The following is a 15008-nucleotide window of genomic DNA, read 5'->3' as shown; positions in this document are numbered from 1 at the left end:
GTCTCTAGGAGGAGGGGGCTCCGGATAGCCCCATTACTGCCGTAACACCTTCTCCGGGCGTGCCGGCTTAATTTTGTTGTGGACCTAAGGACGCAACATGGCACTACCACTCATTAAAGGGTGTTACTCCTCTGATGTTACAAGATAATTTGGTCGGCGGAGATAACTTAACACCATCTTACTTTTTAACTTATTTGTTCTCCCGTCTTCCATTGCATCAAAAATTATCAAATACATTAATTTAAATAAGAACATAATAGTGGCTGGAGATTCTCAACTCTTTATTTGAATATTATTTTCAATATGCAATTGAAACTTGAAGTAATTTTTTAATCGAATAATATATGTATATTGATAAAAAATTGTAATTAAGTTAATAAAGAACTTGCATATTATGCAGTAATTCTAGTAAGTGTAAGTGAATAAAAAGACGTTGGAAATTGTAATAAGGCCAATCGACAAACAGTAGCAGAGAGCGCGTGTCGTGCTAATTAATTTAAAAATGGATCTCATAACCGTGAACCCGGCGAATGCTTTCGATAACATTTTGTATAGACAAGTCCTAGATAGCCAGCAGTGCGAGAAACAGTTGACATTTTTATCTAGCAACGCTTTGGCAACATTGTGTAAGTGTACATTTAATTATTTAATATATTATAATTTAGATTCCATGTCATGTATTGTTTATATCTACCTATGGGCTATGGAAATTCAGTATGTTTCCATCAGTGTTGCCATTTCACAATTACTGACGCAAAATAGCAATTCTTTTGTTCTGATTGGAAGTATGAGGTAACAGGCGAGTGCGACATTTGATTTATAAATGTGTAGGTTATGGGGACGGTGATACGCTTCGCCTCAGACCATCTTGTATTGCGTAACCACTCAGACCATAATGTAAATCCACATTTCTGTTGTAAGCTGCCGATACCGTGGTAGAATTTCTGCCCGTTTTTTTCACGCCAATGCGAGACTGGATGACCAATGGAACAAAAGTATGGCTCATATAGCCAGAATCATAATATTATTAATAAGGCATTTATTACGATATTACCATATTACAGTGGGACTGTATTGCAATGTTTAGATCGTATTAGTAACGATGAGGTAAACTTTTTTCTGACAGTAGACAATACGGGACGAGACGAGCACGATGTTCAGCTGATGGTTATTTATACGCCCTGCCCATTACAATGCAGTGCCGCTCAGGATTCTTGAAAACCTCTTAAATACTTAGCGGCACTACAATTGTGCTCGTCGCCTTTAGACATAAGATGTTAAGACTCATTCGCCAAGTAATTTCACTATCTGCGGCGCCCTTCAGACCGAAACACAGTAATGTTTACACATTACCTAAAATCAACCCAGCATCCTGTGCAAAGGAGAACATGACATCGATACATCAAGACACAGCACAAGATATAGACAGGAATACATTGTGACAGAGATATACATGTTAACTGCGTTCATATATACCACAGTAGGATTCTCAAATAATCAATGTTCGTCTCCCGCGAAGTTATGAGTAGGTAGAATTATCAAGACATTGTCTGGAACAGTGGGTGCTCTGACTTAAAACCCGTAGATGCTGGCTTTCTTAGCTGTCTGGACTGGAGAAGCCGACATATGGCAGGATGTGGATGCTTCTTACACCAGCTGTGCTCATGTATCGGGATATATACACAAGAAGCGGAATTAACCTTTGCTTTAAATGAGACTATGCCATAGCTAATTCATAAAATATTACAAAATAAAAATCCTGTTTACCTCAATCCGACATAGATTCGCACACATTTTGCTAAAAGGTTGTTGAATCTCGATTTAAGAACACTTCTCTAACCACTAAGGCTGAGAACTATGGAGTGTACTTAGACTTTGCTTAGACTTTACTTACGTTAAACTCAGCTGAGTGTAAGCTTAGCATAATCTTTGATTTCTTTTTTAGAGTCAATTGACGGCTGAAATTATGTGCCGCTTAAGCTGTGACAGCCCAATGCAATGGTCAAGTTCGTGTTTTATCACACTCAGCTAAGATTTACTTAAATAAAGAATGAGCAGTTTAAGTACACTTTATTGATGTGAGCCCAAGCCTGCACCTGAATCTTTTTGGAAACACGAGGAATTTTAGCACTCAATACAACTCTACAAGGGCTATCTTATTTCACAAAACCGCATCGTGGAAGCTGCCGGTCACAGTATTTAAATGGCGGTCGCCAGCTAAGCCGATAGCCCGTTTGCCTTATATAAAATAAACGAGTTGAAATGCTAATTCGAAATTTCACGTTTTTAATATAATGCGTACTTGAAACAAAAGGTGCAAAAAGTGATAAGCGATCGAATATTACAAATAACACAATGGTATGGTTTGAGGGATTTTTAAATGAAAATACTATGAAGCGTGGAATTTTTCTGGCCTGTTTTTAATACCATGTTTCATAATGATTCAATAAAAAAAGCTTTAACATAAATCACATAGTTATTTATAATAGTTATTGAGTTAGTGATAAAATTGATTATTCTTGATTTTTGTTTTTTTTTTAGTTGTAGATGCGAGTGGTAAAATTCCAAATGGAATTATGTCCGGAAATCTAATAGATTACGGAGACTACCATCAATGTCTTGGAATAAATAACTCAATCAATGGAATGATGATTGCAGGAAAGCATTGTACTTTAAAAATTCCGTTTCTTCAGAACGATCTTAGTTTGTTTAACATATCGAGCAATGACTCATCCATTACCTCTTTTATCAGAAGCCTTGTGTCTGGAGTTAATCTTTTGCAAGAATATAAGTAAGTCTAATTGCAACAATATTATAATATTACAATTCGGAGACTTAATAACTATATTATACCATAGTTATAACGGTTCTCGTAAGAGTTTATTATATTATATTCATTTATATTCCAATGACATTACGATGGAATGACGCTGGTGGCTTGGGCACGGGGAAGGGCGCTGGTGTGGGACGCTACTTGCGTCGACACTCTGGCTCCTTCTCATGTCCAAGTTACGTCAGTTGGTGCTGGGGCTGCTGCTTCGACTGCCGAAGACAGCAAGCGTAGCAAATATGTTGGCCTCAGTGAGTCATACATCTTTGTTCCGTTTGGTGTCGAGACACTTGGCTCGTGGGGCCCAGAGGCACGGAGAATGTTCAAAATACTATCTTCGCGCCTCAATAAGGCTACTGTAAACCCAAGCGCTGGCAGCTATTTCGGTCAACGGATCAGCCTTGCTATCTAACGCGGTAATGCTGCCAGTATTCTTGGTACACTTCCACGTAATGATAGTTTTAATTTTATGTAGTCGTAGTATTGTTAATATAGTTATAAGATTTATTTTGTTTGAATAATAAATATACATAATGATTATTCTTCATTTATTTTATATTTTTCTACACAGCTACATTATTTCTGGACCTCGCTGGAACGTGAAGCGCCCTTACGTCAGTTTAGTTTGCATTTTTCATGCTATCACTGCTTTGTTTTAAATGTATTCATTGTAACAGTTTGAGTTTGTTGTTATTAGTTCAGTAATTTCTGTTGTCCTGTGTCGCTTTAATAGGATCACAATCTAGTCCCAGGCTGTCCGATCATTTAGATATACAGCAGTGGAGTAATAGGATTTACGACAGAGCCATTTTTTTTTATAAAACATTTAAATTTATTTCTAGATAATGCCTGAACAGTGGCTGGGACTTTATTATAGAAGTGCATACATTTACCCTTAAAGCTATTATGTATCTTATGAAGCCTACTAGAATTAGTTACAAGCAATCCCCTATTTCTAGTGTTATAATAATGAAAAACACTATTGAGAGCAAAAAGGTGACGATATTTGAGAGCAAACACTATATCAATAGAAAGAATACTTTTTATACTTCACCCAGATTCTTTCATTGATCATTATAATAATGATAATAATCAGAATCACAACACTACTTTTACATCAATATATAATAATGAAAAAGAAATCGTTGTTTGTTTCACATCATATCGAATAGATTGGGTTTCACAACATGGAGTACGCAGGGCAATCTGTGCATAATTTTAGAAGTCTGGGATAGAATGGGTTCCATTTTTTATATGGTTAGCATTCTTTCCTTAGGGCAGGGTTTGTTTTACCTTCAATGACTCCAATGCCTGTACTGTTCGAGTAGCCGATGTGATTTCAGGTGCCAGAATATTTCCTTGACAAGCCCTGGGTATCGATTTGTGACAGATCACAGCACTTTCGACATTTTAAGTCTTAAGCTGGAAGGATGAAGTTGTATATCGTATTTTTAATATCGCCTTGAAGAAGAGTTTACTTTTGTCGTGTGGTTCACCGTTCAGAAAACAAACCGTTTTTTACCGCTTAATTATCTGGCTTCCTCTGAAAATAATAAGATTCTGATAAATTCGGAAAGCTATTTGTGAAATTTCTAATCATTTTCACTTCATCGGCCGATATTCTTTCGATACTAATGCATGAACTGTTGTGGAAAAAATATTTAATCCTTTATGGGTTATCTTTATAACTTGAAGGGTTCACTCAAGTGCTCATAGATTTCATCATCATCTGCTTTATTTGTATAGTGTAATGAGATCAATTTCACCAGTGGGAGGCTCCTTTGCACAGGATGCCGGCTAGATTATGGGTACCACAACGGCGCCTATTTCAGCCGTGAAATAGTAATGTGTAAGCATTACTGTGTTTCGGTCTGAAAGGCGCCGTAGCTTGTTAAATTACTGGGCAAATGAGACATCTTATGTCTCAAGGTGACGAGCGCAGTTGTAGTGCCGCTCAGAATTTTTGGGTTCCTGAGCGGAACTGCATTGTAATGGGCAAGGCGTATCAATTACCATCAGCTGAACGTCCTGCTCGTCTCGTCCCTTATTTTCATTAAAAAAAAATTGGAATTATCCTTTCAAATGAAATAAAATCTATTCGCTAACGAATGAGTTAGCGAACAAACTACTTTCTTGTACATAATAATATGTACAAGAAAGTAGTTTACATGCTATTGAAACAAATACGATACCTATTCATTCACTCATATCAAATTTCCAAACACAGCTGAATAAATTCATACATTACACGGTAGTTGATTACTTGTTAATTTATTAAGTGTTGTATCGGCGATTATATTATTTTAGTAAAATTGAATTCGGTTTTATTATTTATATTTGAATAGATATATTATTAGTAGTTATATATTATGTAGGTTAATAACGGCGCTGGAACCGATGGTGTATCCGCGTTGATGGACCGATGATCTGGTCAAGACATGGCCATGACCGATCGTCCTAGATCTTTGGGACAGGCCTTTCTCCAGCAATGAAAGTCTTTAGGTTGAAATGACGACACTGATAATGATGATTTTGATGATGATGTTGTGTCAATAATTTAATCAAATTTCGATAGAATTTATTACAACTAAATTAATGTCGCTGAATACTCTTGTCACAGAAATGTTTATGTAGTCAAAAGTTTAAAGTTATCGTATAGTTATCTTTATAGTTTGTAACAAAACAAATCTTATGACTATATTTAATAAATACTATGATTACATTTAATTAAAACTATCATTACGGGGACGTGTACCAAGAATACTGGCAGCATTTCCACGTTGGATAGCTAAGTTCCGTTGACCGAAATAGCTGCCCGCGCTTGGGGTAAAATATGTAGTACTTTGTACATTCTCCCCGACTTACTTACTTTAATATACCTTTATAATTATTTTTCGTTTATGGTCCCATATTACCTTTATATATTTATTGGTGATTACTGTTTAAACAGTAAATCTATTTGTTTTTTTTTTATCACTTTATATTCATTTTTAAGCAAACTAGTGTAGGCATGACGTTGGAGTATTTTTGTTGCATCGCTTCACATAGACTGTAATTAAAATAATTTGTAAAACTTTGGAGTTGTAGTAATCGAGCTTAAGAGCACTTACCTGCCATCTACGTAATATTCTCAAATGATTAAAATATTTTTTTGTATGGTATTTTCTAATGGGACGAGAAAAAATTAAAACCGATTAAAACCTAAAAAAAACAATAATTTTCTCCCCCCCCCCCCCCCTCTATAAATAGCCTCTGAGTTATCCATTTTCCGCTGTAGTGTAGCTCGCTGAAATTGATTTTTCGAATGAGACGTGGAATATGGAATATTCGGCCTAAGTCGGCTCTGTTTGAATAAGATTTTGTACTATTACGAGAAGTGATTTATAAATTTTTCACTAATCTCGTATTGTCTGAATTCCACAGAAACTATAAATTATTAATTCAAATTAGCTTCATGTTAGTCCACAAAAGGTGATGTAAGAATATTAAGCTATTATAGCTCTATTTAGATGTTAAAAATTTTACTTATTACATATTTTATGTGATATTGTATAAAAATTCATCACATCTTACATAATTTTCAGAACCCTACTCAATACTACGTTTCTTGGAGAGCCCGCATTAACTGTTGGTATTTGTATACCAAAAGTTTGTTCTGTGAGTCAAGTAGCCGAGTACATCACTAAGGGACTGGGTGTTTCCGTCAACGACTCACAGGTTCGAGTGTCAAGTTTCTGTCGCCTTCCTCAAGACAAGCCATCCAGCGTCTATGACTATATTTCTATGTAAGTTGCATGAAGCTTCAATTTGAATATTGCATCAGTGTAAGTTGCGTGAATCTTCAATTTGAATATTGCATCAATGTAACTTGCGTAAGCCTTCAATTTGAATATTGCATCAGTGTATGTTGCGTGAGGCTTCAATTTGAATATTGCATCAATGTAAGTTGCGTAAACCTCCACTTTGAATATTGCATCAATGTAAGTTGCGTAAGCCTTCAATTTGAATATTGCATCAATGTAAGTTGCGTAAACCTTCAATTTGAATATTGCATCAATGTAAGTTGCGTAAACCTCCAATTTGAATATTGCATCAATGTAAGTTGCGTAAACCTCCAATTTGAATATTGCATCAATGTAAGTTGCGTAAACCTTCAATTTGAATATTGCATCAATGTAAGTTGCGTAAACCTCCAATTTGAATATTGCATCAATGTAAGTTGCGTAAACCTCCAATTTGAATATTGCATCAATGTAAGTTGCGTAAACCTTCAATTTGAATATTGCATCAATGTAAGTTGCGTAAGCCTTCAATTTGAATATTGCATCAATGTAAGTTGCGTAAACCTTCAATTTGAATATTGCATCAATTTAAGTTGCGTAAACCTCCAATTTGAATATTGCATCAATGTAAGTTGCGTAAACCTCCAATTTGAATATTGCATCAATGTAAGTTGCATAAACCTTCAATTTGAATATTGCATCAATGTAAGTTGCGTAAACCTTCAATTTGAATATTGCATCAATGTAAGTTGCGTAAACCTTCAATTTGAATATTGCATCAATGTAAGTTGGGTGAAGCTTCAATTTGAATATTGCATCAGTGTATGTTGCGTGAAGGTTCAATTTGAATATTGCATCAATGTAAGTTGCGTGAACCATTAATTTGAATATTGCGTCAATTTAAGTTGCGTGAAGCTTCAACAGAATTCTTCAGTTAGTACGTAGTTTTTGACGTTCAATAAGTGATTTAGAATCCTATTTGGAATTAAAATATTTTAATTAAAATTGATAATAAGTTGTATGATGGTTAAATGTGTATAAATGAAGTAATACTTCTTTTGGCGCGTTAAGGAAAATTTATCAGACTTAACTTTTACGATGCGCGCATACTTGGTTGGTCAACTAGAGACCATTTGCATCATACTACAGCTACCATATATTATAAGCCTCTTGTTACTCATATATCTACTGAACTACAACCAATGGACGAGAATTAAATAAAGTTCAATATGTATAAGTTGTTAAATTACAAATATCATTTCTTTCTAATTGTATAAAAATAATTTAAAGATATTTAAATAAACGCTAGTCAGCCAAATTATGTGATAATCATAATATTTAAATTGGATGTATTTAATATCTTCTTAAGTACAATATTGTTCTATCTACAAACGTAAAATAGCACGAGGAATAAAAATTCTTAAGGATTCTTATTTTGTTACGCTAAAGCTGTAGCAGCTACTTCCTGTGTTTCAGGTGTTGGCTGAGCATTATATTGCTATTAACACTGCTTGCCACTTGCTACGATCTGTTTACTCAATATAAATGTAAGTACAAGTTGGAGATAACATTGTTATTATTAAGCTATGCTTATGTGCTTGCTTACTGAAAGTTCAGGCTTCTCATTAAATCCACAATGTAGTAACAGGGAGTCGAAAATGGCCTGAGGGCCTACCATCAACTTTTAATAAGCGATGCGATTCCGATGCAGTTCAGTTTAGGTACCTAAACTGAATCACTAAAATTCGTACCATGAAGTGCCTTTTACCGAATGGCGTTTGGATAGCTTATGAAGAATGAACGAAAGAAATTGGTCTGTGGTCTGAGAAAGAGAGTGTGAGAAAGAGATGACGCTCTACAGTCATTGCATAAGTTTGTCTCTCTTATTCGAACCGTTGCGTTTCGAAACCTAAAATGATATCATTTTAGCGGTTTTTTCGCATAGAAAATACTTAAAATACATTTTAAAAATGTGCTTTATATCTTCAAATTATAAACCATTAAGCCATTTTTTATAATTATTAAATAATAGTAATATTAATTAATAAATATAGTTCTTCGAATTACAAATTAAATGTTTGCTTGTGTTTTCGTAAAAATAACGAGTTATGAACGCACCTCCATTGACGTTTGATTTGACAGGACCACAGAGTGCATTTTTTTTTAATTCGTTCTTGCGAACAGGCTATAGCCCGGGCCCTTACTGCCTCTTCTTTAGTATTTTCATTTTTGGTATTTATTTTCAGTATTTTATTTTACATAAAAATTCCAATAAAGCATTCTCATCTCATCTTTAATCAATAAAATTTTTGTTTTCTATGTTTTCACTATTTTTTAAAAGTTATTAACAACACGATTCACTTTTCTCTAAGGAAGTAGCAACTTTTTTCGAATCGGTCACTTTGACAAATAAGCTATCCAGTTTAGGTTGAAATAACACCTCATGGTAGGAAAGAATGAACGAACTAAATCAGTTTGCGATTCAGTTGATATCATTTTTACATTCAATTGACATCATTGCGATTTAATCAGTTGATTTGACGTCAACCTAAATTAGATAGCTCTAATGACGTCGTGGTACGAAATATCAAAGCAGTTCGTTTTAGGTTGTCAATTGAATCGCAATAAGAGTTCATGGTAGGCCTGCTGGAGCTGGATAATAATTATCAAAATCCTTAATTTACTTTTATTGTTATATTGAATCGTGCGTCTGTCATCCGCGCTGTCTTCACCAGTGACATGTAACATTATTTAAACACATTTATTAACTGACGTTAGTAAACAAGTGGGAACGCTGGAGTTTTTTTTGATGAAAAACTTCTTTACGCACTTAAGCTGGTGAATGCGTGAGGAGAGCGTTACGCGAACGGTGATTTTTTGACTTGGGGAGTAAGCTGGTGAATGAGTGATGAGAGCGTTACGCGAACGGTGATTTTTTGACTTGGGGAGTAAGCTGGTGAATGAGTGATGAGAGCGTTACGCGTACGGTGATTTTTTGACTTGGGGAGTAAGCTGGTGAATGAGTGATGAGAGCTTTACGCGTACGGTGATTTTTTGACTTGGGGAGTAAGCTGGTGAATGAGTGATGAGAGCGTTACGCGTACGGTGATTTTTTGACTTGGGGAGTAAGCTGGTGAATGAGTGATGAGAGCTTTACGCGTACGGTGATTTTTTGACTTGGGGAGTAAGCTGGTGAATGAGTGATGAGAGCTTTACGCGTACGGTGATTTTTTGACTTGGGGAGTAAGCTGGTGAATGAGTGATGAGAGCGTTACGCGTACGGTGATTTTTTGACTTGGGGAGTAAGCTGGTGAATGAGTGATGAGAGCTTTACGCGTACGGTGATTTTTTGACTTGGGGAGTAAGCTGGTGAATGAGTGATGAGAGCTTTACGCGTACGGTGATTTTTTGACTTGGGGAGTAAGCTGGTGAATGAGTGATGAGAGCTTTACGCGTACGGTGATTTTTTGACTTGGGGAGTATGCTGGTGAATGCGTGAGGAGAGCGTTACGCGTACGGTGATTTTTTGACTTGGGGAGTAAGCTGGTGAATGAGTGATGAGAGCGTTACGCGAACGGTGATTTTTTGACTTGGGGAGTAAGCTGGTGAATGAGTGATGAGAGCTTTACGCGTACGGTGATTTTTTGACTTGGGGAGTAAGCTGGTGAATGAGTGATGAGAGCTTTACGCGTACGGTGATTTTTTGACTTGGGGAGTAAGCTGGTGAATGAGTGATGAGAGCTTTACGCGTACGGTGATTTTTTGACTTGGGGAGTAAGCTGGTGAATGAGTGATGAGAGCTTTACGCGTACGGTGATTTTTTGACTTGGGGAGTAAGCTGGTGAATGAGTGATGAGAGCGTTACGCGTACGGTGATTTATTGACTTGGGGAGTAAGCTGGTGAATGAGTGATGAGAGCTTTACGCGTACGGTGATTTTTTGACTTGGGGAGTAAGCTGGTGAATGAGTGTAGAGAGCTTTACGCGTACGGTGATTTTTTGACTTGGGGAGTAAGCTGGTGAATGAGTGATGAGAGCTTTACGCGTACGGTGATTTTTTGACTTGGGGAGTATGCTGGTGAATGCGTGAGGAGAGCGTTACGCGTACGGTGATTTTTTGACTTGGGGAGTAAGCTGGTGAATGAGTGATGAGAGCGTTACGCGTACGGTGATTTTTTGACTTGGGGAGTAAGCTGGTGAATGAGTGATGAGAGCGTTACGCGTACGATGATTTTTTGACTTGGGGAGTACAACTTTATGGTAGTATAATTTTCCATTATTCCGTAATTTCATTTCGGAAAGGACTGGACCATGAAAGCAGAGACTAGAAAAACCTGGGAACTGTTGGAGGAGGGCCATTGAGAGGGCCTTAACTTTGAAAGTTAGGTTAGTTAGTTAATTTTATATTTACTGTTTAAAATTAAAATTAATTTTAACTGTAAATTGATATTTTGAAAATGTAAGTTGAGGAAAATAAAAAGGCTTTATAATTATTATTATCACTCAGTATATAAATCAGAATATAAATCAGTGCTAAAGAAAAAGTTGTATACAAAAGGGTATAAAATATCTGAATATCTGGATCTAAAGAACCCTTGGGACTGAGCTGCTGGGCTGTTACATGTCTGTCTTAGTTTGATAAATGTCACTATAGTTATATAATCTAAATATTAATATTGTTTCTGTTTTTTAATCAATTTTAATAATCATTATCATGAGTTATGTAATTTGACACAAAATTGTAAGTAGAGGCATTTAGTAAGTATTGCATAATATGTAGATGAACTTGAATTGTTTTGTTATTCGGTAGATTGCTCGTGACAGGTATCGTCATGCTCGCTTAAATGCTTCTGCTTGTGGCGACGACGTGGGGCGGGTCGTTCCCTTCCCTAAAATATGGTCGAGGGAAGCGATGGCTGGTCCATGCGTCATGCTCGTGAACAGGTGCTACTCGTGGGGGCTGGATGATCTTGTTACCTTGATGGTCTGCTTGATGTGTTTTTTTATTATTATTATTTCCTTTAAAGTTAAAGTTATTATATATTTTATTTTATGAAATGCTCACATAATGCCTCTATTTATTTACGGTATGTGTGGATTGATGCATCTACTATACTCAATAACTCTTGTGTTTATAAGTATTAATTTACCTTTTTTTTCTTTTTCTGACTTACTTATGTAAGCCTTTCAGTTTTTGACATTTGAGTATTTTTGTTGCGTCACTTTGCATATATTGTAATTAAAATGATTTGTAAAACAACTAAAATATAAATCTTGACTTAAAAGAGTGGCAATGAGTTTCTTGCTACTTCTTCTCATTAGCTCCACCCTTTACGAAGTAGCGGTAAATTCAATAAGAAACAATATTTTTATATATTTTTTTTGACACTCATAAGTGAATGTTCTGTGACCTAAATGAATAAAGTGTTTTTGAATTTGAACACTAGGTGAACTCCTTGCTCGTACTATCACTCTTTCCCATAGTAAAATATTTTATAAATTACTGAAGCTGTTGTTGGTTAAAAAGAGTGGCAATTAAATTCTTGCCACTTCTTCTCATTAAAAGTGAGGTTTCCAATGTGGTGATAAATGGAAAAATGAAAAACATTCATATTAATCATCATTATCATCACATGGAAAGGAGTCCACTCCTGTAATGTACACTTATTTTTGTTGGCTGATATAGCACTAACTAAGTTACCTAGTTAATAACACACCGTAATAATAATAAATATATAAAATTCTCGGTGTTTGTTACCAAATTCCTCCGAAAAGGCTAACCCAATTTGTTTGAAATTTTCTGTGTATATCGGGTAGGTCTAAAAATCCGCCAACATCTATTTTTCATACCCCTAAATGTCAAAATAAGGGTCACCCCAAATTTTTTTTTTTCATTTTTTTTGACAATTTTTTTAATTTTTATTTTATTATGATTCAGCATTAAAAATACATACAATTTTAGATTTTCATCCGTCTACGATCAACACCTATTTATGTATCGCGAATTTAATATTCGCTATTCCATCCACAGATACACAATAGAGTTTCAAAATGGCAATAGAATATAATAATTATTATTTGGTAGGTCTGAGAATCGGTCGTCATATATTTTTTTTTACCCCAAAAATTTTAATAATTGAATTTTAATATATAGAGCTGGGTAGATATAGTATATATATTATATTTAAAATTATTGTTTCAGCTACTTCAGGAAATACGCTCATAACCAGTTTTTCGTTGACCAAAAATGTGCAACGAATATTCGCATTTAAGAAAAGCAACAACTATATAGAATGCATCGACGGAATCCGTGCGCTGTCCATGTTGTGGGTGATATTGGGGCATACTTATGTCGGTATATTTCTGTTGCCACTACATAATGTCGTCGGAATATTGGAGGTACGAGTACGTGTAATTGTTATATAAGGCGGCCTTAAGAGCGAGTCGTTCTGCAATAGAATTATTGAGAAATAGGTATATGCCTTTCGTCGCGTATCGTGGTATGACTCTGACTTCTCTAATCTTTGATCTCCCCACGTAGACCGTGCTAAAGTTTTCTCTTTCAAAACTTTAATTATTTATGGTATCGATTCTGAAAATTTTACTTAAATTGTTATTAAAACGTATTTATGTTGTAAGTTTCAAAGAGTAGAAATTAATGGAAAAAGATCAACTAGCTCTATCATATCAATAGGTATATCTCAGGGCTCAATGTTGGGTCCTTTTTGGTTACTGGTCTATGTCAATGATAATCTAATTCAAAATAAACATGATATTAATAACGACATTACTGAAGTAGTAAATTGGTTTAATGCTAATAACTTACTTTTAAACGAAAGGAAAACAAAATGTATAGCTTACCAGGGATAGTATATGCTTTTTCAACATGATCCCAAAATGTTTAAAACAATTGTGTTACGGAATTTAAAAGAATTTCTAAAAAACGTTTGTGTGGGAAAGGTTTATAGCATACACGATATTCTTAATGATACCACAGACTGGGAATGAAGCGAATACCCTCAGGCTCTTTAATTAGAAATGTTTATTGTACGATATTACATTGTAATCCATATTTGTATAAAAAAGAGCCCGCTGAGTTTCTTGCGCCTGTTCTTCTCAGGTCTAAGTCATTTTTTGAATGGTTGGTAGTTTTTGACGTTCAATAAGTGATTTTGAATCTTATTTTGAATTTGAATTATAGAACATACAGACAGAGGCAAAAATTTAAAAAATAATAGGATTTGGATCAGTCACTCACACAGTATTGTATCACACACTTTAACAACAATCTCATTAAAATAATAACTGTGTACTACATAAAATTTCAGTGGGTTCAATGTTCTATGAGTTGTCTGATAAACGCAGCCAGCCTGAGTGTGGATACATTCCTACTTCTCTCTGGTCTCTTCTGCATTTACTCCATTCCTAACAATGTTACGTCAGGTAAGAAGCAGCAATATTTAACGTAACAGCGAATCTCGATTTGCTGCGGATGGTATTTCTTTGGGGCGAAGAAGCCTCATGGATATTTTTCTATGAAAATAAGGGACGAGACGAGCAGACGATTCTTGAAAAGCCAAAAAATTCTGAGCGGCACTACAATTGCGGTCGTCTCCTTGAGACATTAGATGTTAACTTTCATTTGCCCAGTGATTTCACTAGCTACGGCGCCCTTCAGACAGAAACACAGTAATGTTTACACATTACTGCTTCACGGCAGAAATAGGCGCCGTTGTGGTACTCATAATCCAGCAGGCTTCCTGTGCAAAGGAGCCTCTCACTGGTATTGATTATACATTTTTTAATGAGCAGGACAGACGAGTATACTGATCAATATATGTAAAGTGATCATCAACGTCCACACTCTCAAACATCGTAGAAATCGCAGAAACGTTGCCGGCCTTTAAGGTAAACGTTCTGTTAAATGAACCTTTAATAAAAAATATTCAATAAATAATTTCCTGCAATTTACAGAGAGATACGTAGCCTCACTACATCTTTTCTATCTTCACCGTTTGATAAGAATAATGCCACTTCTGGCCAGTGTTGTACTTTTGCAATCGACTGTGTTCCATTGGATATCCGATGGACCTCACTGGACTGTCATGGGTAATGCAGTGGAAACATGCAGAGTTAGATGGTGGTCCACTTTGCTGCAGATACAAAACTATGTGAAACCTGTAGAGATTGTAAGTAATAATTTTATTATTTAAATACTTTCATGCGCTGGGGGCTTTTCATTACAGAGAAATATCAAAGACGGTTAAATTTAGAAGGGTAAATTCGTAAAGTCGATCGTGTCACCGTCACTTACATTGACGTACAATAAACAACTAGAGTCACAATCACGCCCAAAATTTTTCTGAATAAAATCTCTTACGCGGTTATTTATTCTTT

The 15008-nt window shown here is 35.5% G+C and overlaps 1 protein-coding gene across 1 annotated transcript in view; it reads left to right on the top strand.

The window, feature by feature from the left end:
* The first annotated feature begins 434 nt into the window (after positions 1–434).
* The window catches only part of LOC126975304 (nose resistant to fluoxetine protein 6-like), a 31086-nt gene continuing 16512 nt past the window's right edge, over positions 435–15008 (top strand). Inside the window, exons 1-7 of the mRNA XM_050823122.1 lie at positions 435–626; positions 2542–2791; positions 6415–6615; positions 8089–8159; positions 12814–13010; positions 13940–14054; positions 14586–14800. Coding sequence (XP_050679079.1) covers positions 503–626; positions 2542–2791; positions 6415–6615; positions 8089–8159; positions 12814–13010; positions 13940–14054; positions 14586–14800 — 1173 coding nt within the window. The 5' untranslated portion in view covers positions 435–502. The remainder of the gene's footprint in view (positions 627–2541; positions 2792–6414; positions 6616–8088; positions 8160–12813; positions 13011–13939; positions 14055–14585; positions 14801–15008) is intronic.

This window comes from Leptidea sinapis, chromosome 35, assembly GCF_905404315.1.
Source record: "Leptidea sinapis chromosome 35, ilLepSina1.1, whole genome shotgun sequence".
NCBI classification, from domain to species: domain Eukaryota; kingdom Metazoa; phylum Arthropoda; class Insecta; order Lepidoptera; family Pieridae; genus Leptidea; species Leptidea sinapis.
This window is presented reverse-complemented; position numbering and strand designations above follow the sequence as displayed.